Genomic DNA, 26,015 nt, shown 5'->3' with positions numbered 1-26,015 from the left:
TTACTATATCCTGACAATTACAGCTCCAATCTAATTTTTATAATTTCACTGCCACCCCCAGAGCATAAGTAACCATCACATCTCATCTGGACGAGAGTAGTCTTTCAAGTGGTCTTTGCCCTTCCAACTTCATGTACTTCCAACAAAATCCAAACCATGGCCTATGAGACCAAGTCCTGTGGCCTCTGCCTACCCTTCCAACTTTATGCATCCCACTTTCCTATAGCTCAAGGCACACTGATGCTTTTAGTTTCTTAGACAAGCCAAGTCCTTTCCTCTCTCCCAACCTTGCACTTGCTTGTTTCCTTTGCCCAAAAAGTACCAATCCCCAACCCTGCACCAGGCTGGACCCTGGTCACTGTTCAGGCTTCAAGTATCACCTCCTTAAGAGAGATCTTCCCCCCAAAAAAGCAGGGCCCTGCCTGGCAGTTACCCGTGATCATGTCACCTACCTTCTTTCCTTGGTAATGTGCATCATCACTTATATGCTCTACCTTGTGGTTGTAGCCCAAAGACCCGGCACAGTACCTACTACATAACTGCACATAACCTTCACAATTGAGGCAGCATGTGAAAACAGGATTCATAAAAGCAATTGCTACTTGAACAAATGAGTAGCTTCACTGGAAGATGCCACCAGATGTTATCTTGGGCGGGTGTGGTCCTGGCTGGGGAGGGAGAAGTGTGGTCAAAATTCCAGTTACGGTTCTCACCTGATGAGCCCGGAGCAAGGCGGTCCTCCGATACATGTAGTCCTCTGACTTGATCACATACACCATCTTATACGAATTCAGCTTGAATCTACACTCCAGCTTATCCAAGCTATCCGCATTCTCCATGGTTTTCTTGCTGTTTCCTTCCTTCCCTTCCTTTTCCTGCTGCTCTCGACCACGCTGACACTTCCGGATCCGCCGCAGATTCCTATAATGCAGAAGAGACTGGCAGGATGATAGCTTGTCCAGATGTAGAGTCCCATGGCTGCCGGCCCCTCCCTCCCCCAAAGGGAGCTTTCCTTATCATATACCTTCACAGTACTTATCATAATATTAATCACATTTTTTTTTTTTAAATTTTTAGGGCCACAACTTCAGCACATGGAAGTTCCCAGGTGAGGGGTCAAATCAGAGCCATAGCAACACCGGATCCCAGCCACATCTGCGACTTACACCACAGCTCATGGTAACACTGGATCCTTAACCCACTGAGTGAGGCCCAAATCTTCATGGATTCTAGTCGGGTTTTTAACCTGCTGAACCACAAAAGGAACTCCCTACATACATTTTTAAAACATTCAATGGCTTCATTGCCAAAAAAATATATATGTATATATTTCAACTGCAGGGATACAAAGAATAAAAAGTAGAAATTGCCAGAGTTCCTGTCATGGCTAAGTGGTAACAAACCCGACTAGTATCCATGAGGATGCAAGTTTCATCCCTGGCCTGGATGCCCTGCCTGGGACCTGCCATATGCAGTTCTCAAAATTCCACTTGCCTTGGCAGAAGAAACCACTGTTAGCAGTTTTGATTTAAAATATTCTAGGTCGCAATCTATCTTTCACTTAATGTCATGAAGATTTTTTCATTTCACTACATATAGATTTGTGTCGTTCTCCCTCTTTTTTTTTTTAATGGGTGTACCACAGTATATGGAAGTTCTCAGGCCAGGGACTGAGTCTGAGCCATGGCTGTGACAACGTAGGATCCTTTAACCCACTGTGCTAGACTAGGCTAGCCCAGGGATCAAACCTGTGCCTGCACAGCGCCTCAGCAGCGACCTAACTCACTGCAGTTGGAGTCATAACCTACTGCGACACAGTGGGAACTCCTGGTGTCATTCTCTTTAACTGCTACAGAGGAATGTGTCTCAATTATCATTCCTTTTTTTTTACTTTGGTCTTTTTTGGGCCGTACCTGCAGCATATATAATTACCATTCCTTAATGGGAATCAATCAGGGTTCTTCATGTGAACCACAGGGCACAGGAAACTATTTAAATGTCTATTTTTTTTCAATTCTCCCAAAGATGGCACATAACTAAAGCTGTTTTACATGTGTAGGAAAGAAGATAATTCACATCAGTGGATGCCTTGGCAGTTATTTAGAGCTTAATTCCCTCCAACAAGCAGAGAAAGGTTGTCATCTAGACAATTATATTGTTTCCTACACCTTGCTATTAAAAACACTGCTTCAGTGAATATTTTTGGACACACACATTTCCACAGGACAGCAGTTCTTTGGTCCAAAGATTCTTAGAGGCCCCCAAGATCCTTTTCCAGGAGGTTTGTGAGATCAAAACTATTTTCATAATAATACAAAAACATTTTTTTTTTAACCATGTTAACATTAGTAAGGACAGTGCAAAAATAACAATGATTATAAAAAGAAAAAGGAAAAAAAGCTGGTGGTGGCACCAACCCATTCTTAAGATGTCTTGGTACTCTTCTCTGGCTATGCACTGACAAAAAAGGAAAGATGGTCTGACTTAAGAATGTCTTTGATGAAGCAGTAACTTAAAAAAAAAAAAAAAAATTAAACCCTAGGCCCTTAGTTCACATCTTTTTTTTTTTTTTTGGTCTTTTGTTGTTGTTGTTGCTATTTCTTGGGCCACTCCCGCGGCATACGGAGGTTCCCAGGCTAGGGGTTGAATCGGAGCTGTAGCCACCGGCCTACGCCAGAGCCACAGCAACGCGGGATCCGAGCCGCGTCTGCAACCTACACCACAGCTCACGGCAACACTGGATCGTTTTTTTTTTTTTCTTAACACTGGATCGTTAACCCACTGAGCAAGGGCAGGGACTGAACCCGCAACCTCATGGTTCCTAGTCGGATTTGTTAACCACTGCGCCACGACGGGAACTCCAGGTCACATCTTTTTATTTGTGTTTGTTTGTCTTTTTAGGGCTGCACCTGTGGCAATGGAAGTTCCCACGCTAGGGGTCAAACAGCAGCTGCAATTGCTGGCCTATGCCACAGCAACACAGGACCTGAGCCGAGTCTGCAACCTACAGCACAGCTCACAGCAACACCAGCTCCTTAACCCACTGAGTGAGGCCAGGGATTGAACCCGAGTCCTCATGGATACTGTTTGGGTTCGTTACCATGGAGCCACAGCGAACTCCAGTTCACATCTTTTTAATATGCTGTGTGATAAAATGGTCACCACACATAAAGTACATTTGTGTGCCAGAGCGCAATGGGATTCATGAAAAAAAGCACCTGAACACTGCTTGAACACAGCTGCAAAATCAATCACCATTTTTACCTGAAAAGACTAGCCGGCCTGAGATATAAGGCAGTTACGTTCTCAAAAATGAAAAAGGGAGCCTGGTACTTCAAGGAAAATAACTCAGCGTATTTGTTGCCAATGATAAAATGTAAGCTTTCAACTCTGAATTTTAGTAAACTGGTTTTCGCTACCATGAGCTGTGGTAGCTTCCCACTTCTAAAAGATGTGACTGATAAGGTAAATGGCAACATGAATAAGTGTGGGAGGTTTTTTGGTCCCCACAAAAACATGCCAACATTTGGCAGATCTGCATAACTTAGTGAATTAATATTTTCCAAATAACCAACTACATGGAGTTACAAAACCATGCGGGAAAAAATTCAAAGTGCAAGATAAACCAAGGATTTTGACATAGCTGCATGGAAAGCTCGCTAATGGAGTTCCCATTTGTGGCTCAGCAGAAACTAACATGACCAGGAGCCATGAGATCGCGGGTTCAATCCCTGGCTTCGCTCAGTGGGTTAGGGATCCGGCATTGCTGTGAGCTGTGGCGTAGGTCACAGACGTGGCTCAGATCTGGCGTTGCTGTGACTCTGGCACGTAGGCTGGTGGCTACAGTTGTGATTCGACCCCTAGCCTGGGAACCTCCATATGCTGTGGGTGTGGCCCTAAAAAGCTTTTTTTTTAAAAAAAAAAGCTCCCCGATATTTTCACTGATACTCCAACTAACTCCACCTGGAGGGTTTTGTCATATCAAAGACTACCTTCAATTATCTGAAAAGAATACAGAGAGATTTCTTTCCAACTATATTTTTCAGTAAGGACAGATTTTCGTCACATAGTTCAACCAAACAAAATAGTGCAACAGATTGAATATAGAGGCAGATATGAGAATCTAGCCGTTCTTCTATTAAGCAGACATGAAACAGATTTACAAAAATGTAAAGTAATGCCACTTTTTTCACAAATTTCTTGTTTTAGCTTTTCATTAAAGTATTATTTATAGCATAGAATACATTTAGTATTGTTACTTTTAAAATGAATTCATAAACATATTAAACATTTTCAGTTTTAATTTCTCATGTAGTAAGTACTACTAGATATAATCCACATAAACAAAAGCTTTCTGGGGTACTCACTCTCCAAGTGGGTAAGGGGTCTCATGGCCAAAACAACTAAGAACATCAGCTGTAATAGCTGTAAGGCAAATTATTAAAAACCAAAGTTCCAAAGTAAAGGTCCCATACCTCAACGACGGTATCACTATTCCAGCCCCCCCGCCAAGTATATGAAAGTGCCTTCCCCCTTTCCCGCGCCCTTATAGATTACAAATCTTTTACAAATTCTGCCAACCTGGTGAGAAATATACAATGTACTATTTCATAAGCATGGACATTAAGTCTGTTGAGAGAAGGGCCTGGCACAGAGCAGCTGCTTAGCAGCTGCTTGAAGTCTGCTAAATCAATCAATGAATGGAAGAACCTGGCAGGGCCCTTCTGTTCACACCCTTTTCCATGTTTCAATTAGGACTAAATCTAATAATACTGGCATAATACCATTCCAGGAATGTAAGACCTGAGATTTCAATTCCCAAACTTTGGGGAAGGAAGAAAGCTGCTCTATTACAGCAAAATCTATTTTCTACTCCTAAAACTCTGTTTTTCATCGTCAGAGAGAGAGGACCAGCATACCCTTACGTAGGAGGAAGTTTTTTAAATTCTGTAGAGAGAATTAACATAGCAGGTCTAAGACTGCTATCTTCTGAAAACCCTGCTTACAAGGTTGTCCCTTAGCTAGGTTCTGGGGTCTTGGATTTGGGGAGAATTTCTAGGATAAATGGTTCATGCTGAAAATCTACTTTCCTTCTGGGAGTCTGGGAATTTTGGTACAAGCTAGGCAGAAGGTTTCTACAGGACTAGCACCCAATAAAAACCCACGGCACCAAGTGTCCAAAGAGCTTTTCCAGCAGGCAGCATTTCAAACACAATGTTGTAAGAAGTTGTTGCTGGAGTAATTAAGAGTGTCCTTGTGACTCCACCGGAAGTCCCAGACTCTTAGAAGCTTACACTTGGCTTCCTCTGATTTTATCACAAGTACCCACTCCCTTTGCTGAATCCTGTGAGTCCCCCAAGTGAATCATCAAACATACATTCCTATTTGACACAACAAAATTACTACTGATTCCTAAAACTCACATCTCCCTGCTGTTAGGGACATGCTCCAGGTAAGCTCATGGTGTAACAGACATACAAAAAAAGCTGCCACCCATGAGATTTCTACAGAGAAGAGGGCTTTATTGAGAGCTAGCTAAGACCGCCATTAATCCTAAATACCCACCACCAGGGCAGTCTTTCTCCTCAGCTAAGACATGGCTAGAATAACCGGTACTTTTAAACATCAGGTCCTGAGGCTAACACTGGCTGGGCTTCTAGGAAACAGTTATTCAAATCCCCATTCCTCGACCATGCACAAGCATCATGCTGCTGATACCTGACTTGGTTCACTCACCTTGGGAGAAATACTGGTTTCCGTGCTAGATGCTCACGAAGCTCAGGAGAGGTAGTATCAGAATTCATGTATCGCTCCACATAGTCTGACCAGCGCTAGAATGGTAAACACAAAACGGAGGTGGAGAGAGAGCACAAAAACTTAACTTCAACCTCATCAGGTAGTCTAGCAAATTCTTGACTAAAATGCCTAAAATACTTATATTTCAAGATCAAAAAAAAATCTTTTCCCATAATGACATGCTTGTTACTTGGTCTTGAAATACAGCTTAAAAATTCCATGAGAAATTATGCAAAACCTGAAGTTTCTCTGAGATCCTTCAAGGCTACCAGAAGTCATAGATGGCTAGAAGCTGGATTACTGACCAGTTTTATTTCCCCACAGAGGGCTTTGTTAAAGAACAAAATGTATAGTGATAACCGAAAATCAGTATTTTTCACATTAAAATCTGGATTTCTGGAATCTCTTTTAAAAAAAAATTAAGGATTTGACAACCGTGAGCCAATAATCCCTTAAACAACAGTCTCCTCCCCCTCCATAGGCCCCCCATTAATATGGCCTGGTAGAGCCAGCTACGTTAACCAACTCACAATCAGCCTACTCTGTGGGGCTGAGAACTCCTGGCTCCATTTATCCCAATAAAAAGTAAACATGACACAAAGAGGTAAGATGATAATGGGCAGATGGTATCTCATTTACTATTTCTTATGCTTAAGGAGAAAAACAAAAAAGCTGCCAACCATGAGATTCCCACAGAGGAGAGGGCTTTACTGAGAGCTAGCAAGTCTTTCTCTTCAGCTGAAGACATGGCTAGAACGAGCTGTATTTTAAGCATCAGGTCCTGACTCAAACAGGCAAATACTGGCTGGGCTTCTAGAAGACAATCACTCGGCAGACTCAAACATGACACACTCTCAGCACACTTCCTGCAATATACTCATCTGTACCTCTGCTTCTACAGGGTCATCTGAGTTCTCCTCTTCCGTATCCAGAAGCTCAATGGTCAGCTGAACCTGCCCTTGGCTCTGAATGAACATAAGCTGCAAATAAGAAACCTGAGTGTAAACAAAAGACCATCTCCAAAGCTCTAACTAGCTTCTGAAGGGCTGAAAGGTGGAGAGGCAATAAAGTTGTAAAAAATTCTGCTCCAATTGATGAGATGAGGAAGATACTAAAAAGCTCAGGCAGTGATAAAAAAGGCAAAAGTCCAATCCTGCTACCAACAAAATGAAATGTTAGAGCAAGAAGCATCATTTCATGTTTCATACTTCTTTAACTAGCTAAAATAATCTTTATCAGGAGTTCCCCTTGTGGCTCAGGGGTAAAGAACCTGACTAATATCCACGAGGTTGAGGGTTGGATCCCTGGCCTCGATTAGTGGGTTAAGGATCTGGCATTGCCGTTAGCTTTGATGAAGGTCACAGATGCAACTCAGATCCCCCATTGCTGTGGCTGTAGTGCACGCCAGCACACATAGCTGATTCGACCCTGAGCTTGGGAACGTCCCCATATGCCACAGGTGCAGCCCTAAAAAGAAAGAGAGAGAAAGAAAGAGAAAGAGAGACCATATCAGAAGAGTGCCTAAAAATCAGAACCATAAAATGTCAACGCCATTTCACTTGATGATCCCATTTAAGGAATTTTTTTTTTTTTTTTTTTTTTTTTTTGTCTTTTTGCCTTTTCTTGGGCCGCTCCCGCAGCATATGGAGGTTCCCAGGCTAGGGGTCAAATTGGAGCCGTAGCCACCAGCCTACGCCAGAGCCACAACAACACAGGATCCGAGCCGTGTCTGTGACCCACACCACAGCTCATGGCAATGCCGGATCCCTAACCCACTGAGCAAGGGCAGGGATCAAATCCAAAACCTCATGGTTCCCAGTTGGATTCATTAACCACTGTGCCACAACGGGAACTCCCCCATTTATGTTTACAAAGATGTAAACAAGTCTACAGTGTTTTTTTAAAAAAGGGAAGCTTCTCATACCAATGTGAAGTGGAAAACATCAAACAAAGAGCAGCAATCGCATTTCCACCACAAGAAAGACTATCCAAGAAATCACACATACCATGAGGTCAGGAACATAAAATACCAACATAAGTGGTCTGTTGCAATAGTATCAATTATATTTGAAATTCTGGTTCTGCTGATATCATTTGTGTGATTTTAAGACACCCATATTTAAAAGCAATATACTGGAGTTCCCTGGTGGCTCAGCAGGTTAAGAATCTGGCATAGCCACTACTGTGGCTCTGGTTCAGTCCCTGGCTTGAGAAATTCTGCATGCTGTGGCCAGGGCCAGGAGCAAAAAAAAAAAAAAAGGGGGGGGGCATGTTTTGCACAAAAGAAGTATCAAATGGGTATGGCACATATTCTCCCCTTTCAGAATCCTAGGATTCAATGCCCTTATCTGCAGACAAGATCACTATCAGAATCACATGGTAAAGATCAGGGATTAAACAAAAGCTTAAGAATCATTTACTTCAACAATCTTCATTTTATATAGAGAAAAACCTGCAATTCAGAGAGTTCTGATTTAAGGCTATACAGTTAGTCAGTAAGCAAACAGGACCAGAAGCCAGTTCTGGTTCATAGTTCTTTCGCAGTTTTAAAAATTCCTATTTACTAGTAAAATTTTAACACATACAGTTACTTCCAAAACATATATGAAATAAATAACTGCTTTTAGTTTGCTAAATAACCCTGGATTTGTCCTATTGCTATAAGGAAACCACACTTCAGAGTAATATCGAAAAGATCATTTCCTCTCTACAAGCTTAAAACTGAACTCAATTTCATCCCAACAGACTCCTCAACCTTTCTGACACCTATCTTATAGGTCCTTTACCATGTGTTCACCCCAACTCTCTGACCTCTGCAGCCACTCTTCAAGTCTTGACTAGCTTTACTATTAGACTACTTGCACCTATCACCCAAATTTGGTAACTGCCTCCAACAGTAAACATGCCTCTGGTTCGTCCCCTCCTCCTTACTCAGTGCTACCAAACCGATCTTCCTGAAAGCTCAAATCCAGTGGGGCATTTAGTCCTAAAAAGTGCTTCCCCCTGCTCACCAGCCATAACAAAATTCACACTCTTCATTTCATATGGCTATGTATATCTTCCACCATCTGGACCTCCCTTTCTATATACCTCATTCACCAGTATCCTATGGTTCATTCAACCTACACAGAGTTCATCACTGAATGGCTGCTATTTATCAGGCAGGGGTGCACTCAGAAGAGAACACTGCTTCTTGCTTGTAGGAGCTCAATTTAGTAAAAGAAACAGGAATATAAATAGCTCTGTTTACCTTACCATGAAGTAGCTACAAAGGGCAAAGACATGGGCAATATGCTGTGGGAGTAAGTAATTCCCCCTCAGTGAGGTAGAAAGATTTCACTTTACTGAAGTGACACTCAGCTGGGCACTGAAGGACAGAGGGGAAGACCAATTGCTTTCAGAGAAATCGTGACAAAAATATTTGAAAAAGTACAAAGGAGTAGAGTTTCTGTCATGGCTCAGTGGAAACAAATCTGACTAGCATCCATGAGGACACGGGTTCAATCCCTGGCCTCACACAGTGGGCTAAAGATCCAGCGTTGCTCTGAGCTGTGATGTAGGTTGCAGATGTGGCTTGGATCTGGCGTTGCCGTGGCTGTGGCCGGCAGCTCTGGCTCTGATTCAACCCCTAGCCTGGGAACCTCCATATGCCGCAGGTGTGGCCCTAAAAAGCAGCCCCCACCAAAAAAAGTACATAGGAGTTCCCTGGTGGCTCAGCTGGTTAAGGACCCAGTGTTGTCACTACTGTGACACAGGTTTTATCCCTGGCCAGGGAACTTCCACATGCCATGGAAAAAAAGTACCTAAAAAGAACAACCTCTCTCCCAGCCAAAAGGTGAAGGATATGGGTAAGCAATAGAGAAAAGGAAAAAATGGGTAACAGCAGGAAACAGGGAAATTGGAATTAAAATATTTTTCTAGGGAGTCTCCACTGTGGAACAGTGGATTAATGATCCAACTTGTCACTGTGGCAGTGCCAATTTCATTCCCGGGCTGGCGTAGTGGTTAAAGATCAGGCACAGGTCACAGTTTCGGCCTGGATTCAATCCCTGGCCCAGGAAGGTGCATAAGCCACAGGTGCAGCCAAAAAAGCAAAAACAAATTCTACTAATCATCTAATTGGCAAAAATAAAATTTGTTAATATTAAGTGTTGAATGAGAATGAAGAAATAAATGCTCTCATTTAAGTGCACACTGCTACAGCCTGTCACTTTGGAGAGTGAAATAGGAAGGGCCATTAAAATTTAAATTTGAGAAGTTCCTGTCAGGCTCAGTGGTTAACGAATCCGACTAGTAACCACGAGGTTGAGGGTTTGATCCCTGGCCTCACTCAGTGGGTTAAGGATCCAGTCTTGCAGTGAGCTGTGGTGTAGCTATCAGACTTGGCTTGGATCTGGCGTTGCTGTGGCTCGGGTGCAGGCTGGTGGCTACAGCTCCGAGTGGACCCCTAGCCTGGAAACCTCCACATGCCGCGGTCTTGGCCCTAGAAAAGACAGACAGAAAAAAAAAAATTTTAATTTGAAAGTATGCATATCCTTTAACCCAGTAATTTCAGGTTGTTGTCTCTACCCTGGACAAACACTACTACATGCACACACGAACAGAAGTATGACAAAATGCTGTTCAATACAGCACTATTTGAGATAGTAAAAAATGGAAATAGTTTAAATGTTCACCCATAAAGGAATGATTTTTTAAAACCTATGATACATTCATACTATTAAGCACAACACAGCAGTTGAAAAAATGAGTTGGATCTATATAAATCAAAACAGAGCAAATTCTGTAATTCCCTTGTGGCACAGTGAGTTAAGGACCTGGTGTTGTCACTGCAGCAGCAAAGCGAGCTGCTGTGGCACAGGTTTGATCCCTGGCCTGGGAACTTCCACATGCATGGATGTAGCCAAAAGACAGCCCCCCAAACCAAAATAGAGCAAATTCTAAGACATATTGGTGGGGGGGAAGCAGGATGTAAAATAGGCACCATATAACCTGAACGTTTATTTCTAGATACACATATGTACATAAATGCACAGAAAAGGGTCTAAATAGATATACAGAGAGCTAAACATACCTGATTTTTTAAAAAGCACTGTAGAATACTGCATATACAAAATGAAGGGAGAGGAGGGCTGGAGATGGGGCAGGGGATTTGAAGGGTTACTTATGCTTAGCTTAATGCTAATACTATTGCGTTTTATTTTCTCTCTCTCTCTCTCTCTCTATATATATATATATATTTAAAGAAAAAGAGCACTGTGATGACACTATTTTCCTGGTTACCATGCCCTCTGTTTCTGCTATTCCCTTTGTCACTCTGACAACTATCATCATCTACAGGTCTACCCATTCCTTCATAGGCCCTCACCACACAATATGCTGTGAACTCGTATGGGTGGGGGTGGTAATTCTGTTCACCATGAAAGTAAACACGTATTAAACTCATAATAGACATTTATAGATATAAAACCCTGAAAAGCTTAGGAAATCTCTTCCGTAGTGGCAAAGTCCTCCGGTAGCAGAAATCAGACCTGAGACTGAGCTAGAAAACTCGTTTCCAGGTCTTTGATTCTAAATTAAGCCAGCAGTATAGGCAATAGATTAGAAACTAAAGAAACAGTTGCAAGTAGAAGCGGACAACTAAGTGATCAATTTGAGGGTCAGATGATTAGTCTGTGGAACATGCCCACCCAGGTCAAACTTCTATTTCACTTTGTGCTCTCTGCTTGGCCAACTACAAACCTTATTCTGGGCCACCTAAACCTGACCTTCTTAGATTAATACATACAGGCTTTGTTCAACTATACACATTTATTACATAGCTACAATCTTTACACACATACCTTTTTGTCTTTTTATTTGCTTCAGTATTTTTATAGTTTATAATTAACTTTTAGGAGCTGCAATATATGCCATCTAGCATTCACACAACAGGCTGCCACTAACCATTTCCCATAAAGGGCTGGACACCTAGGTTGTTTCCAGCTATTTGCTTTTCTAATTAGCTATTACAATGGTGGAAAACTGGAAACAACCTAAATGTCTAACTAGACAGGCATAGTTGTCTATAAAATGAAATACTAAATAGTCATAAAAAGATGCTGAAGACCCAGAGGCGCTGCTAATTGAGTGAAATAAGTTACAGAATTATTTGCCTAGTATAATCTCTTTCAAAATATACGCAAGGATAGAAAAGTTTAGAAATGCCATCATTAATTATTTCTGGGAAGAACTGCAGGTGACTAGTTTTTCTCTTCTCTGCATTTCTTAAAACAAAGATCATGGATTACACTTTTTTTTTTTTTTTTTTTTTTTTGGCTTTTTAGGGCCACACCCATGGCATATGGAAGTTCCCAGGCTAGGGGTCAAATTGGAGCTACAAGTGCTGGCCTACGCCATGGCCACAGCAACGCCAGATCCGAGCCGCGTCTGCAACCTACACCGCAGCTCATGGCAACATCAGATCCTTAACCCACTGAGCAAGGCCAGGCATCGAACCCACAACCTCACGGTTCCTAGTCAGATTCACTTCCGCTGAGCCACAATGGGAACTCAATGGATCACATTTTAATATTTACAAAGCATTTAATGTAAAAAAATTCAAAAAATACAAAATAAATGATAACTTTTCTTTTTTTGGGGCTGTGCCTTCAGCATGTGGAAGTTCCCAGGCCAGGGACAGAACCCATGCCACAGTAGAGACCCTAGCTATTGCAGTGACAACACTGGATCCTAAACCCGCAGCACCACAAGAGAATACCAGAATTTTTTGAAAAGACAAGAAACTAACAGACTGCTCACGGGAGACTTTACTTCCGCTTTTCCATGTCTTTTGTATTTCCTCCAGTGAGTTCACAGAGTTCCAGGAGTGTAATCACTGGGTCAAATATCTCAGAATGGCTTGGACTTCTGGTGGAGTCCCAGCAACTTACACAGTCATCAGGCATGATCCTTGACTATATGAGTTCTCACCTTAAAGCAATTCTCATCTGACATGAGTTGTTCAGCCTTCCGCTGATACGTTGACTCCAAGAGACTCCTTGAAGTCTGTGTGTTCAGCTGGCCTCCAGTGGCCCCATTATTATTTTCTGCCAGGTACAAGTCAGTCACTTGTACACAGATCTCATCACTCACGATGTGCTGCAGCTGGAATCAAGCAAAGGCAAGTCATCAGAAAACCAAAAAAAAAAAAAAAATAGTTCTCCTTGTACACTCAACCTTCTTTTGGTGGTTCCACTCACTCAGCTCAAAAGGAGCTTTATTTTGGTTGATAATGTGAAAAAGTTTATCATACAAAACCACTATATTATTTTCTTAGAGAATAACCAAGCCAAAATCTTCAACCATATCACTGGCCCATGGGTAAAACTTTCGTACTAAAAAAAAAAAACAAAAAAAACAAAAACAAAAACAAAAAACCTGGAGTTTCCATCATGGCTCAACGGAAATGAATCTGACTAATATCCATGAGGACGCAGGTTCATTCACTGGCCTCACTCAGTGGGTCAGGGATCTGGCATTGCTGTGAGTTGTGGTGTAGGTCGCAGACACGGCTTGGATCTCGCATTGCTGTGGCTATGGTGTAGGCCAGTGGCTACAGCTCCGATTGGCCCCCTAGCCTGGGAACCTCTGTATGCTGCGGGTGCAGCCCTAAAGAGACAAAAAAAAAAAAAAAAAAAAAAAAAAAAGCAAAACTAAAGGGGAGTTACTGCTGTGGCACGGTGGGTTAAGTATCCAATTGCAGCAGCTTGGGTTAATGCAGAGGCATGAGTTTGATCCCTGGCTCAGCATAGTGGGTAAAGGATCAAGCACTGCTGTAGCTGTGGCATAGGTCACAGCTGTGGCTCAGATTCACTCTCTGGCCCAGGAACTTCCATATGTCACAGGTGCAGTCATTTAAAAAAAAGCAAAACCATAAGCAACTCAGGTTAATGTGCTGCTTATTTAAAGTTCTAAGGGACTTGGAATTCCCAGGCGGCTCAGCAGGTTAAGGATCCGGCACTGCCATGGGCTATGGCTCAGGCGGCCGCTACCGTGCGGGTTTGATCCCTGGCCTGGTAACTTCTACACGCTGCATGTGATGCCAAAATAAAGTTCTAGGGAACTTAAAACATCTTTTTTTTCCATCAAGGAAAAATCTCCATAGTTTTCTTTTTTCTTTTTTTTCTTTTTTTTTTTTTTTTGTCTTTTTGCCATTTTCTTGGGCCGCTCTCGCGGCATATGGAGGTTCCCAGGCTAGGGGGCCAATCGGAGCTGCAGCCACCAGCCTACACCAGAGCCACAGCAACGCTGGATCCGAGCCGCGTCTGCAACCTACACCACAGCTCACGGCAACGCTGGATCGTTAACCCACTGAGCAAGGCCAGGGATCGAACCCGCCAACTCATGGTTCCTAGTCGGGTTCGTTAACCACTGCGCCACAACGGAACTCCCTAGTTTTCTGTTTTTAATGGTACTTCTTTACCATTATCATTTGCTTTTACACATATTCTCATTTGATCCACACAACTACCCTGGGAAGCAGGCTGGAGAGGGGTGCCCTGTTCCATATGAGACAAATTTACCTGTTAGATAAGAAAATTCATTGTGTGCCAAGGTCAAGAGAGGGACCGTGAAGAACCATGAAAGCAAGATCCAGGTCTATATTCCCAGACCTAATATGAAGTCTGAAACGCATTAGATATCGAAGAATTTGTTGCTGAATTAATTGGTCAGGGGCGCTCAGCTGAAGGAGCTGAGTCAGGACTCACATTCAAGTTCCCAGACCTCTTGGCCAATATTCTTTCTAACATACCCCCTATTTTTCCATATCTGATAATGAAAGTATAGTACTGAAATTGTATAATGTTAATTAACTCATTTTCAACACAGATCAATTACGATCGACTATTGGTAACTTTTGTGACTATCTTATTAAAATATCTGATGCTAGAAAGTTGAACCTTTCAGAGCTTCTGTTCTCTTAGGTTATGATGATATATCTATTATGAAATAAAAATTCCCTCCAATGAAACTTTACCCAGTAAAATAATGCCAAAGAATGTGAAAAAGATACCAGAAGAAAGCAAAATGTTAACTGTAATATCAATGTGTCTGTTTTACTTCAAAATTCTCATAACCACTAAGCCATTCTATTTTTAGGAAGATACACTCTTTTTCAAGTGCTAGTAACCATACTTATTTTAACAATTAAATGTTTTTTAAATGACAAGTATATATATTTATAGATAAATGGACAAAGTGCAAGGTCAGAAGGATGAGTGATTTGATGGTGGTAGAAAGGCCAGCAACTGGAGATGATTAAATTACATTTAGTCCAGACAACGAATTTTACTGTGACCATTAAAATAATGCTTTTGAGGAGTTCCCCTTGTGGCTCAGTGGTAAGGAACCTGACCTAGTATCCATGAGGATGTGGGCTCGCTCAATCCCTGGCCTCACTCAGTGTGTTAAGGATCTGGTGATGCCGTGGCTGTGATGTAGGCCTACAGCTGCAGCTCCAATTTGACCCCTTGCCTGGGAACTTCCTTATGCTGCAGGAGTGGCCATAAAAAAATGAATAAATATTTTTAAAAAACAATGCTTATGATAACCTGACGATACAGAGGAAAGCTTAAGATACAGTGTCTAGGAGGGAAGAAAAGCAAAGTAAAAAATAAGTGTGCCCAAAGCATGGTCTCTGCCATGTAGATACTTCTTCTTTATACCCTACTGTTACAGTAGACCACATCACCAACTCCCTATCCACACCCTCTTCTTGGATATCTGGCCCCTTCCAGTCTTTGCAAAGGGCAGCATTTTAAATCCAGAGACAACTGGGCAACTCCCACACCAGGCTGGTCAGATTCTCTCTCCTGCTAATTTGAAGTGACACAATGTATCCATCTGGTAGACCCTTTAAAGAAAAGCACCTGGATGGAAAGGTCAGGTAATGCCAGGCCAGGAGCACTGCCTCAGCAAGTTAAAGTCTCAGGGGACTGGAGAAGCTGAGTGTTCATCTAAGCAGAGAAGCATGAGGATGGAGCAGACGTCCAGAAAGGAAGTACACAGGAGAGGGGAAAAAAACCTTCCCCGTCTAATCTCTATATGGTCTGGTCATATCTGAGTCCCATACTACATGTTTGTGAGACTGCCTAGTGTATCCTTACGACAAATTCCTCTTCAACTAGTCTGGAAAAGTTAAGATAAATATATGATTTGAACTTGGAAATATATGTTCCATCTCCAGTCAGCAACAAACTCTGGGAGAATGGCAAAAGAGAGAATAAGAGACGTCACCTTTAATTGAGGAGTTAAGATGAAAAGCATAAACATATGCTTTAAAAACACAATTTGGATTTCTGGATAAAACCTACCTCCACTTTGAAAAAAGACTGGATATTTTTACATAATATTAACTCAAAATCATAACCAGGTGCCCATAGTAAATGGACAAATTATAGCTATTGTCTAAAAAAGCCAAACAACTTAGGCTTACAAAAAGCTGGTGGTATTGGATTTTTAAAATTATGCTGGAAGTATGAAAGACTTTACTGCTAGCTGTAGCAGCAGCAAACTTGTAAGCAGAAACATAAGCACATAATAACTGGAGTCTATTTCACATAAATTTAGGAGAAATTAACAGGCATCAGTCTTTCAAAAATTCTGACAATAGTGCATTGTATCTACATAATGATTTCTGTGCATCACCATACAGAAGGGAAGGCCTAATAACCTCTTCAACTTTCAGCTCTCTGCCTGACCACTTTCATGAAGATGCCAAGATTCAATTATGTGAAGCACTCTTTGACTCTGAGTAGATCCTGTGAGAGGGGTGCAGAGTCACACAACCCTCTTTTTTTTTTGTCTTTTTTGGGCCACACCTGCAGCATATGGAGGTTCCCTGGCTAGGGGTTGAATAGAAGCTGCAGCTGCCGGCCTATACCACGGCCACAGCCACTCAGGATCTGAGCCCTGTCTGCAACCTGCACCACAGATCACAGCAACACAAGATCCTTAACCCATTGAGCAAGGCCGGGGATTGAACCCAACTCCTCATGGATACTAGTCTGGTTTGTTACTACTGAGCCACGACGGGAACTCCATCATGCATCCTTCTAAATTCAAGGCAAAAGCATGAGTGCTTAGCCAACGATTCCTTATTTTACCCCAAAAAACACTGAGCAACAAGCTTCCCCCCACCCCCCATAGTGATGGTAAGGACTCTAGAATTAGTATTTTCTTTTTACAAGTTTTCACTTTAAAGAAAGCAGTGCACTGACCAGAATCTGATCCTTCGAGCATTCAGAACTCAAGACAAAGGAGTGGAAACCTGACTATTACAAACTCCCAAGGTGCCATAGGAATAAACCACAAAATCAACCACAAATTTAATTCAGAGGGAACCTCAGATAGTAAGGTGGACAGAATATTTTAAAAGATGTAATATGAAACTCTTGTGAGAAAAAACTCCAAATGTTAAATGAGGAAAATCCCATAGAATTACCAACACGTACAGAAGAGAAAACCGAGCTCACGCCTGGTACACGAGGTACGAACTGGGAAGTCAGGGCAGGGAGCTGGGGTCAGGACTGATGCTTGAGGCAAAAGATCAGGTCTGAGGTAGGCTTACAGGGCATCCTGAGCCAAGCAAAGGAGTCAACCACACGGCTAAAGTACTGCTACTCTGTTAACAGGAGAAATGTGATGTCACGTTAACCTCCCCCTCTTCTCTATAGAACCATGTATTCACAAACATCATTTTATGAGAAGACTGCCTTTCCTTTCCCAACAGAAATCTTGCCTTTTCTCTTTCCCGATCCATCTTTAGGTAAAGACTTTCTCCCTCAGCAACCCTAGCCTCCACCACGCCCTCACCTGTCTCACAATGCTCTGGATGAGTTTGTCCATGGTAAAGGCAATGTAGGCATGAATGGTGAACATCTCTCTCAGAGAATCTTCGTACTGGGACGAGTCTATGTTGCCATCCAGCAGGCTCCGCACCATGTCCAGGAAAGCTGGGTAATAATCTTCTACATCAACATCCACTGTGGGAGAGAGAGGATAGGTGAGGCCTCACCCTACTAAAAAAAGATCGGAGAGGGCAGGGCAAACCCCACAGCTGGCCTAAAGAGCATTTGAAAGAACAAACGCTATGTATTCGAAACATACCCATTCAGTCTGCTGCAGAAAGATGAAATCTTGACAGGTGGCTACAACCCCCAGTGTTGTCTATCAAAGGAGAGTGACTCTGCAACTTTAACAGAGGCTTCTTAACACTCCAGCCAGAAAGACACTTAAGTATGGCTGGGATCTGGGTGAGAGGAGAGCAAAATATCCCAGGGAAGACGTTTCTTCATAACGTTGTGGGCTCCCTGCTGTGAGAGGAACCTGTTCTCACAGCCTGCAAAGAGCATGCCTCACATGGGTCACTTGCTCATACAGCTATTTCGGCAAAGCATAAAGTGCTGAAGAGAAAAGACAGAGCCATACCTATCACTGGGAAACCTCTCGGGAATAGAAAAATAGGAGCACAAATTAAATCATCTATGAATAATGAAGTAATCTGCATTTGTCAAAGTCCTTTTGTTTAAAAATGGATTCCCAACATTGTACTTCACAAATTACATTAAATGATCTGTACTCGCTGCATATGAATCAATTCAACCACTAGCTGGCATCTTGTCAGTCTGGCAACTAGCAGAGGGCACAAGGAAAGGTGAAAGGCCTCCGCCTTTAGCTTACTAAAATAAGACCCATTTACGTAAAGCTCAAACACAGGCAAATTTGATCTCCAGCACTGGCAGAAAGACAGTGGCAAGAAGGGACTACTGAGGGTACTGGTTGTGTTCTTTCTTGATCTGGGCTGCCGGTTACACGGGTGTGTTTGCTTTGTAAAAATTCATTGAGCTAAATAAAAAAATAAAACAGCAGTTGGAAAAAAAATTCACTGAGCTATACAATTCAGATTTGTATACTTTTCTGTATATGTGTTTCACTTCAATAAAAAGTTCACTAAAACGAAAAAAGAAAAAATTACAAAAAGAACTCTGTGTCTCTGACATTTAGTTACCTCTTTTTAAAGTCTGTAGAGGGGAAAGAAGTCTGAAAGCAAAAGCTGAGTCCATTTCCACTTACTTGAAGTGTGATGGATTAAAGATAGGCAAAACAGGACAATTACTATTTAAAAGAAGCAACTGGCTTCAATTTCATTACCGAATATCACTGTGTTCAGATCTGCAGCATAGGCATGGGCAGTGCTACTCCTGTGAAAACCACTTTCATGTCAGAATAAAGCTATGAGTACAAATCACAGACCCGTACACATGGGCCACAATCAGTGTAAGGCTCGGCATTATTACTCAAGAACAAACTTTGTAAGCATCAAACCAGGTTAAGTCAATGGTCAAGCCAGGATTAGGCCATTTTCTCTCTCATTTTTACCCAAGCAGATGGAATCACCACATTGAGTTCTTAAAATTGTCTCTGTCAAGCTAGGATTAATCCAGATAAAGGCTATTAGAATTAATTCCTAGGGGGAGCTTTTCAATAGATAGAAAGCCAGTCCTTCACAAGGGCTTCTTACATCAGCAAGTTAAAAAAAAAAAAAAAAAAAAAAAAAGATAATTCATGCCAAAAAAGACTGGCTATTTCCTAAAGAGCATAGAAGGCTTTACAAAAAGGCTTCTGGCTCACAGCTCAAGTATTTAACTTATGACCTGAAGACTTATCTAGAAGCAAGTGGCACAGAATTACTTAGAGCACAAGGTGGCTTCCTTGCCCTTCATTTAGTTTCTTTTCCTGAGTTTTCTATCTTCATTTCTGTTCTGCCTATTCTGCTATCTCGAGCCATCTCCTGAGTCCCCATCTCCTTACCTGCATCTGTCTCAGGCATGAATAACTAGGAATTTATGTAATGGATTTGATTTAGTCACTCTGTCCTTTAAACACTTTGCAGGAACCCAGAGATCTGCCATTTGGGAAACTGATGGTAACCGACACCCACGTCCCTGGTGTCCATTATAGCAGCTAGTGTCCATGATCCAAGCAACATGAAGGGTGCTTCGAATATTTTCTCCAATTCTCCTAACAACCCCACAAGACAACAAGTAGCACCTCCACTTTATAGCTAAACAGATTCAGAGAGTTTAAGTAAGGCCACACAACCAGTAAACTGCAGTGTTATAAGGCCTGCCTGTATTCTACGTATAACAGAAAGCAGCCCTTGAGTCCCCAGTGTGGCTCAGGAGGTTAAGGACTCAATGTTTCTATGAAGATGAGAGTTCAGTCCCTGGCCTCCCTCTGCGGATCAGGGATCCGGTGTTGCCACAAGCTGCAGCATAGGTTAAAGATGCAGCTCTGATCCGTTGCTGCTGTGGCACAGGCCTGCAGCTGCAGCTCCAATTCAACCCCTAGCCTGGGAACTTCCACATGCTATAGGTACAGCCGTGAAAAGAAAGAAAAGAAAGCAAGAAAGCAGTTCAGAGTCTAACTAGGTTCTGAGGTCCCCAACCCTTCACATCTTCTGTAGGCCAACACACTCTCTTGTAGACCAATCAACTAAACACTTACTAGGTTCTTTGAGGCGTAACTGGATGGCAGGGCTGTCACTCTTGTCTCTCTTTATGCCTAGCACTTCCCGTTCCCACTCTCTCTCTCGGTTTTCTTCCTCAATTTGCCGTTCAGCTTGGGAACAAATCCGCAGCAGCCTCAGGCAGAGTATCTGGTGCAGTCGCATAAAGATATACCAGTTATTATTAACATAGAAGAGGTTGTATACTTCATCCATCCCTCTTAACTTCTGAGCTGCTGTGTTACTAAACAGTAGCTTGGACTTAGGGGGACTGCCCCCAACACCATTGTGCTTCTTAGCTGCCCCTGTGGCTTCATCTACATCCATCTCTTCTTCTTCCTCTTCCTCCACATCCGAGAGATCACCTCTCTGAGCAAAGAGCAGATCTGGAATGAAGTGATGCATGATTTGCTTGATTTTATATTTGTCCTCCTTCTGAATGCCTGTCTGCCTCTTCACATGGTGGATAATCAGAGCAGCAGCATCTTCCAGAATCTGCTTATCTTCATAGGCAAGTGAGAGGTGTGGGCCAACAGGCACACCAGCATTTTCTTCCGTAGCCTGCTCTTGCCTCTAACAGGAAAGAGAAAGAAAGCATTATGTGACATACCTACAGAGATGATAAACAGACCTACGAGACTACACCATAGCAGCCATTATTTTCCAATCCCAAACATTCAAAAACAAAAAGATAATGTGTTTGATACCACAACGATTTGTATCTTTCAGACATTTTAGACTTATATGGAAAATGGGACAGAACTGGGACCATTTTTTAAAATTCTAAGTTAATATTTATGGAGGATACGATATGAGATCTAGGATTTACTTTAAAATATTTCTGTGGTGGGAGTTTGGAAGGTTAACAGATACAATGAAACAGGCAAAAGAGAGATGATTATTCAAGTTTACGTAAGCTCATTTTACTATTCTCTCCCCTTTTGCATATGTTTGAAATTATCATAAGAAGTTTTTTAAAATCCCAGATCACACCACTTCTAGGAATCTCAATCACACTGTGTTTGTTTCTATCTATCCCCTAAGACTGTAAGCTCGAAGAAAGTAGGATTAATTTCTTATTCATCTCTGTATCCTAGCTCCTAGTACTATATATAATCCTGGTAAGGATGACAAACAAGGATTAGGAAGAGTATGGGGGGGAGTTCTCTTATGGCACACCACATTAGAGATCCGGCGTTGTCAGTGCAGTGGCTTGAGTAGCTTCTGTGACAGGGGTTTGATCACTGGCCTGGGAACTTCCAATTTTCACATGCCATGGGCATGGCCAAAAAAAGAAAAAGAAGAAGAAAGTCTGGGGATCAATGATAGGTATTTTAAGTTGTGGGGAGTTGAGGTGAGCTCTAAGGAATTTTAGGGAAATAGATGGGGAGAGAAGTGGGAGAGGGAGATGATGGGCATGAACTGAAACCGGGATCATAAACTGGGAAGCCAATACAACAGCTTAGTGAGGCTTAGATTTAGAATGGTAGAATCACACTGAGAACCTGCCTAGATATTTACATCGCAACAGAACAAAGGGAGGAAAAAAAATGTATACATGTATGTGTAACTTGGTCCCCATGAGATCTAGGATTTACTTTAGGATCTACTTTTACATCTAGGATGTACAGCAGAAAAAATACATAAATAAAAAAAATAATATGGAGTTCCTGTTGTGGCAGAGTGGTTAATGCATCTGACTAGGAACCATGAGGTTGTGGGTTCGATCCCTGGCCTTGCTCAGTGGGTTAAGGATCCGGCATTGCCGTGAGCTGTAGTGTAGGTTGCAGATGCAGCTCGGATCCCGCGTTGCTGTGGCTCTGGTGTAGGCCGGTGGCTACAGCTCCAACTGGACCCCCTAGCCTGGGAATCTCCATATGCCACAGGAGAGGCCCTAGAAAAGGCAAAAAGACAAAAAAATAAAATAAAATAAAAAGGTAGATTCAGGAATAGAGGCTATGACAACTACGAAGCAAGAATCAACAGGTCTCCCATTCAAATAACAAAGGTAATCTGCCGGAGTCAAAGTTATGCTGACATATATACTGGAGACTTCTCAAGGATGTAGAGACCTCCGGCTTACCTCATCATAGATACTCTCAATCTCATTGAGTAAGCTCTTAGATCTCAGGACCTTGGTGTCATTTTGTTTAAAGTTGATGCCTTGGTGGTCCAGAGATTTCAAGTAGTATTTCTCATTTTGTTCTCTCCACACCTTATTAAAGCCTCTCTGAGCTTCTCGCCATTCTTCCTCTTTCATCTTCAACCTAAGGTGGGTGGGGTTGGAAACAACAAAACATGGGAGTCCAGATGAGGGAATTTTAAGGTAGGAATCCTGGATCTGCCATAGTAACCATAAGACTTATAAGTAAAATAGGGATAATAGCACCTAATTCATAAGGTTTTAGAAGTGAGAAGTCAGGTTTATTCTATTTCTCTATTTCAAAGGTCAAAAGATACAGAAGATCCAAACTGTTGGCAACTTTGGGGTAAATTTTATCCAAATCAGCCTTAAACTCTACCACATGAGAAAATTACTCATTCAGGACTTATTCTGGGGAAGTCATTTGTCCTAAAGTCAGAAACCTTGCCAAGAATAGTTATTTCTCAAACATCATTTCATAGAATACCTCAGAAAAAGGGGTTCTCTCCCTGGGGCAGCTCAAAGTGATACAACTTTCTTTGCTACAGGATCTCTGAGGACGTTTACTATGCTAATGTAAATGCAAAAGTCCAAGGGCAGAAAACTTGCACAGAAATGTTCTTTGGGACACAGTTTGGAAGTTCTAATGAGAACAACTGATCCTGATACTCCAGAAGAGGAGAGGAGAGTAAAACCAAAACCAGCACTAGAACTAAAGAATATCCTTTATCTCCAAGCCAAAAGTTAAATGCTATTGGCAAGGAGAGGAATACCTCCTGCCAGCTCTTGAGGGAAGACTAGGGAGGAATAATAACATCTGGGCACTTGTGAATTATGCAGCAGATAAGTTTTCACCAGGTGATACCAAGGGAGGACCCAGCTCTTAGCAGGGATTCACAGTATGGTACAGAGTGCCATGGACGTGGAGGAGCCTGGGGCTCAGCCCAGGCCTCCCCTGTGGTGCCTGGCCTTAGGTGGGTACAACAGCCCCACTATAACTCAGACCCAAGGTTTGTTAGGAGAAAGAAGTAAGACATTCTTGGTAAAAATGGCAAGTTAAGTCTTATTAAATAACAGGTATCAATTTTACCAAGACAAAGAGTGATTTTTCTTATTAAAAAACAAAGATGTGAAAGTCAGTTAGTACTAAGTGGCAGGAACGTGGGTAGGTGTTTTCTCCCTTGTTCTTTTCTCTATTTTAAAATATCCCCTCAAACACAGACAGCATTCCACTATGGATTTTAAACGTTTGTTCTCTACTGTTGGTTACACAGAACCCCAACAAGAAGCTCCACTATTCCACACTCCACCTGATTTCCAACAACAGCCTTGAGGACAAATGGAGATCTCATGGGATAACCAAGTTGAAAAGGAGAATCTTAATTAATGGGATGCTAAATCCGTCAAGGACACTAAAGCATGAAGGGCGTATTTGCTCGGGTACCTTTTAAGGACAATTGGGACGGCAATGGAGGGGTTCTTTCTCAGACCATCAATGATGTCAGCTGCTTTATCAGCATATATCCTCTGGAGTGCTTTTCGATGGATAACTTCCGATGTGCCCCCAAGGGTGTTGTCCAAGCGAAATTTGGCTTGTTCCTCAGCAGACAAGCGGGAAAGCTTCTTCTGTATTGCTTCCAGAACCCGGATGGTTGCCAGATTGGTCTCTAATACTACATCAAGCTAAAGAAAAAATACAGGGTGTACTTAAGACCCAAACCAGAAAAGAGCTGTCAGGAGTATGGGTAGAAGTCAAACTCTATGGATCTGAATCCTCGCTCGGCCACGCTAAAGCCATATAAAACACTGTTTCCTTATCGGTACAACCGGGATAACACCACCTACTCTCACAAGGTTGTTTACTGAATAGAGGGGTTAGCACAATGCTAGACACACAAGAAACATCCAATAAATGATCACTAAGTGATAGTTAATATTTCTTCCACCACCAGTATGCTTTTTTTCTGGCCCTCACACCAGACCTACCTAATGGAGGAGGCAACCTGACTGACACTTTCCCTGAACTTTCATGAATTACTAAGTTCTGTTACCAACAATAACAACCACAACAACAAAATTCCAAAAAGATCACTCAAGATGATAAACCAGTCTTACGAGTAAGATTTTTCAGGGTAACTTGAAATACATGATTAAATATTTAATAGTCTCATTCTACATCCAGTAGTAATAAGAACTGTGACTATCATTCCTTAAGTGCTTCAGATTTTTCAGGGTAACTTGAAATACATGATTAAATATTTAATAGTCTCATTCCACATCCAGTAGTAATAAGAACTGTGACTATCATTCCTTAAGTGTTGGAGCTGCGGGTAACCATTTGAACTCTTACTGAATTTCTCGTACTTTACTTTCTGGCAAGGACCTAGCCCAGCCTGGTTAAGGATATACACGACTAGCAAACTTTTTTTTTGCTTTTTAGGGCTGCACTTGTGGCATATGGAAGTTCCCAGGCTACAGACTGAATTGGAGCTGCAGCTGCTGACCTACACCATAGCCACGGCAAGGCCAGATCTGAGCTGCACCTACCATCTACACTGCAGCTCACAGCAACACCGGATCCTTAACCAATGAGTGAGGCCAGGGATTGAAACTGCATCCTCATGGATACCAGTCATGTCCATTATTGCTAACCCACAATGGGAACGCCACAACTTTTTAACACAAAATTCTCTAGATGAGACACAGAAAATGAAGTAAGTGAGCATTCTAAAGAGCATATAACCAAATGTCTGAGTGTTGCTAAGTTCTCTAGTTTCAGGACTACAGTAGTCATTTCGTCAAATATTTCTGGTCCTCCTTTTCCAGTTATGGATAAATGATGGATTGAACTTCTTGGCTCCTTTGTGATTAGAGAGGGCCATGTAACTAGTTCGGGAAAATGAGTTGTAAACAGGTTAGTGGAAGTAATATCTGTTCTAGGCCTGAGGATTTCAGGGGGCAAGATCCATCTGAGCTTTTTTCCCCCCTAATCACTGGTGTTGTTCAAGATGGTGGCATTTTGTCAGCCTAGGTCCCCAAGTAATTCTGATGAGCAGAATCTCCTGCTAAACATCAATGCACATGTAGTATGATGAAGAAGTAAATCTGTTTTTTCAAGCCACTGAGATTTGGAGGTTGTCTGCACTGCAAGAATATTAACCTATGCTGATATATAAAGGAATGCTCCTTCACTAGTCCATCCCATCCAATCCTAAGCACATGCATGCATACATACATGCATACATACATGTTTCTTTCATCTTCACTCCTATAATCACAAATGGGAAATGAGGCTGTTGCCTCTCATTTGCAGGCATACCAACTGAGAAGAGGAATATTCTATCAAGAACAATGCCAATCTCTGCTTCCTAACTCATCACCTGACCTTGCAAAACATAGGTAAAAAAGAAATACTTTAGCTTGATAAAAACTTTCTATAGAAGCTAATATCTGTCACGATTGAGTATTCTGCAAATGGGTGACGCTCCTCATAAACGCTGGGGCAGAGATTGGCCGAGTGCCTGC

General features: G+C 42.1%; 1 protein-coding gene across 22 annotated transcripts in view; it reads right to left on the bottom strand.

Annotated features, from left to right (window-relative positions):
* The window catches only part of SIN3A (SIN3 transcription regulator family member A), a 73,704-nt gene that overhangs the window by 2,019 nt on the left and 45,670 nt on the right, over positions 1-26,015 (bottom strand). For 17 of the 22 annotated variants that reach the window (XM_084968713.1, XM_084968711.1, XM_084968710.1 and 14 more), the window contains 8 exons: positions 23,935-24,173; positions 22,431-22,614; positions 20,347-20,920; positions 17,653-17,822; positions 12,769-12,942; positions 6,684-6,776; positions 5,737-5,831; positions 714-921 (listed from right to left, as the gene is read on the bottom strand). In XM_084968713.1, the coding sequence (XP_084824839.1) occupies positions 714-921; positions 5,737-5,831; positions 6,684-6,776; positions 12,769-12,942; positions 17,653-17,822; positions 20,347-20,920; positions 22,431-22,614; positions 23,935-24,173 (1,737 nt within the window). Of the gene's footprint in view, positions 1-713; positions 922-1,618; positions 2,637-4,475; positions 5,832-6,683; positions 6,777-12,768; positions 12,943-13,942; positions 17,823-20,205; positions 20,921-22,430; positions 22,615-23,934; positions 24,174-26,015 lie in introns of those variants that run through there. The other 5 variants (XR_014810528.1, XR_014810527.1, XR_014810530.1 and 2 more) reach the window with 5 other exon arrangements.

This window comes from Sus scrofa, chromosome 7 (genome assembly GCF_054392235.1).
Source record: "Sus scrofa isolate SSC_HxYL_T2T_F1_AM1 chromosome 7, Sscrofa_HxYL_maternal_Yorkshire_Landrace_v2.0, whole genome shotgun sequence".
Taxonomy (NCBI): Eukaryota; Metazoa; Chordata; class Mammalia; order Artiodactyla; family Suidae; genus Sus; species Sus scrofa.
This window is presented reverse-complemented; position numbering and strand designations above follow the sequence as displayed.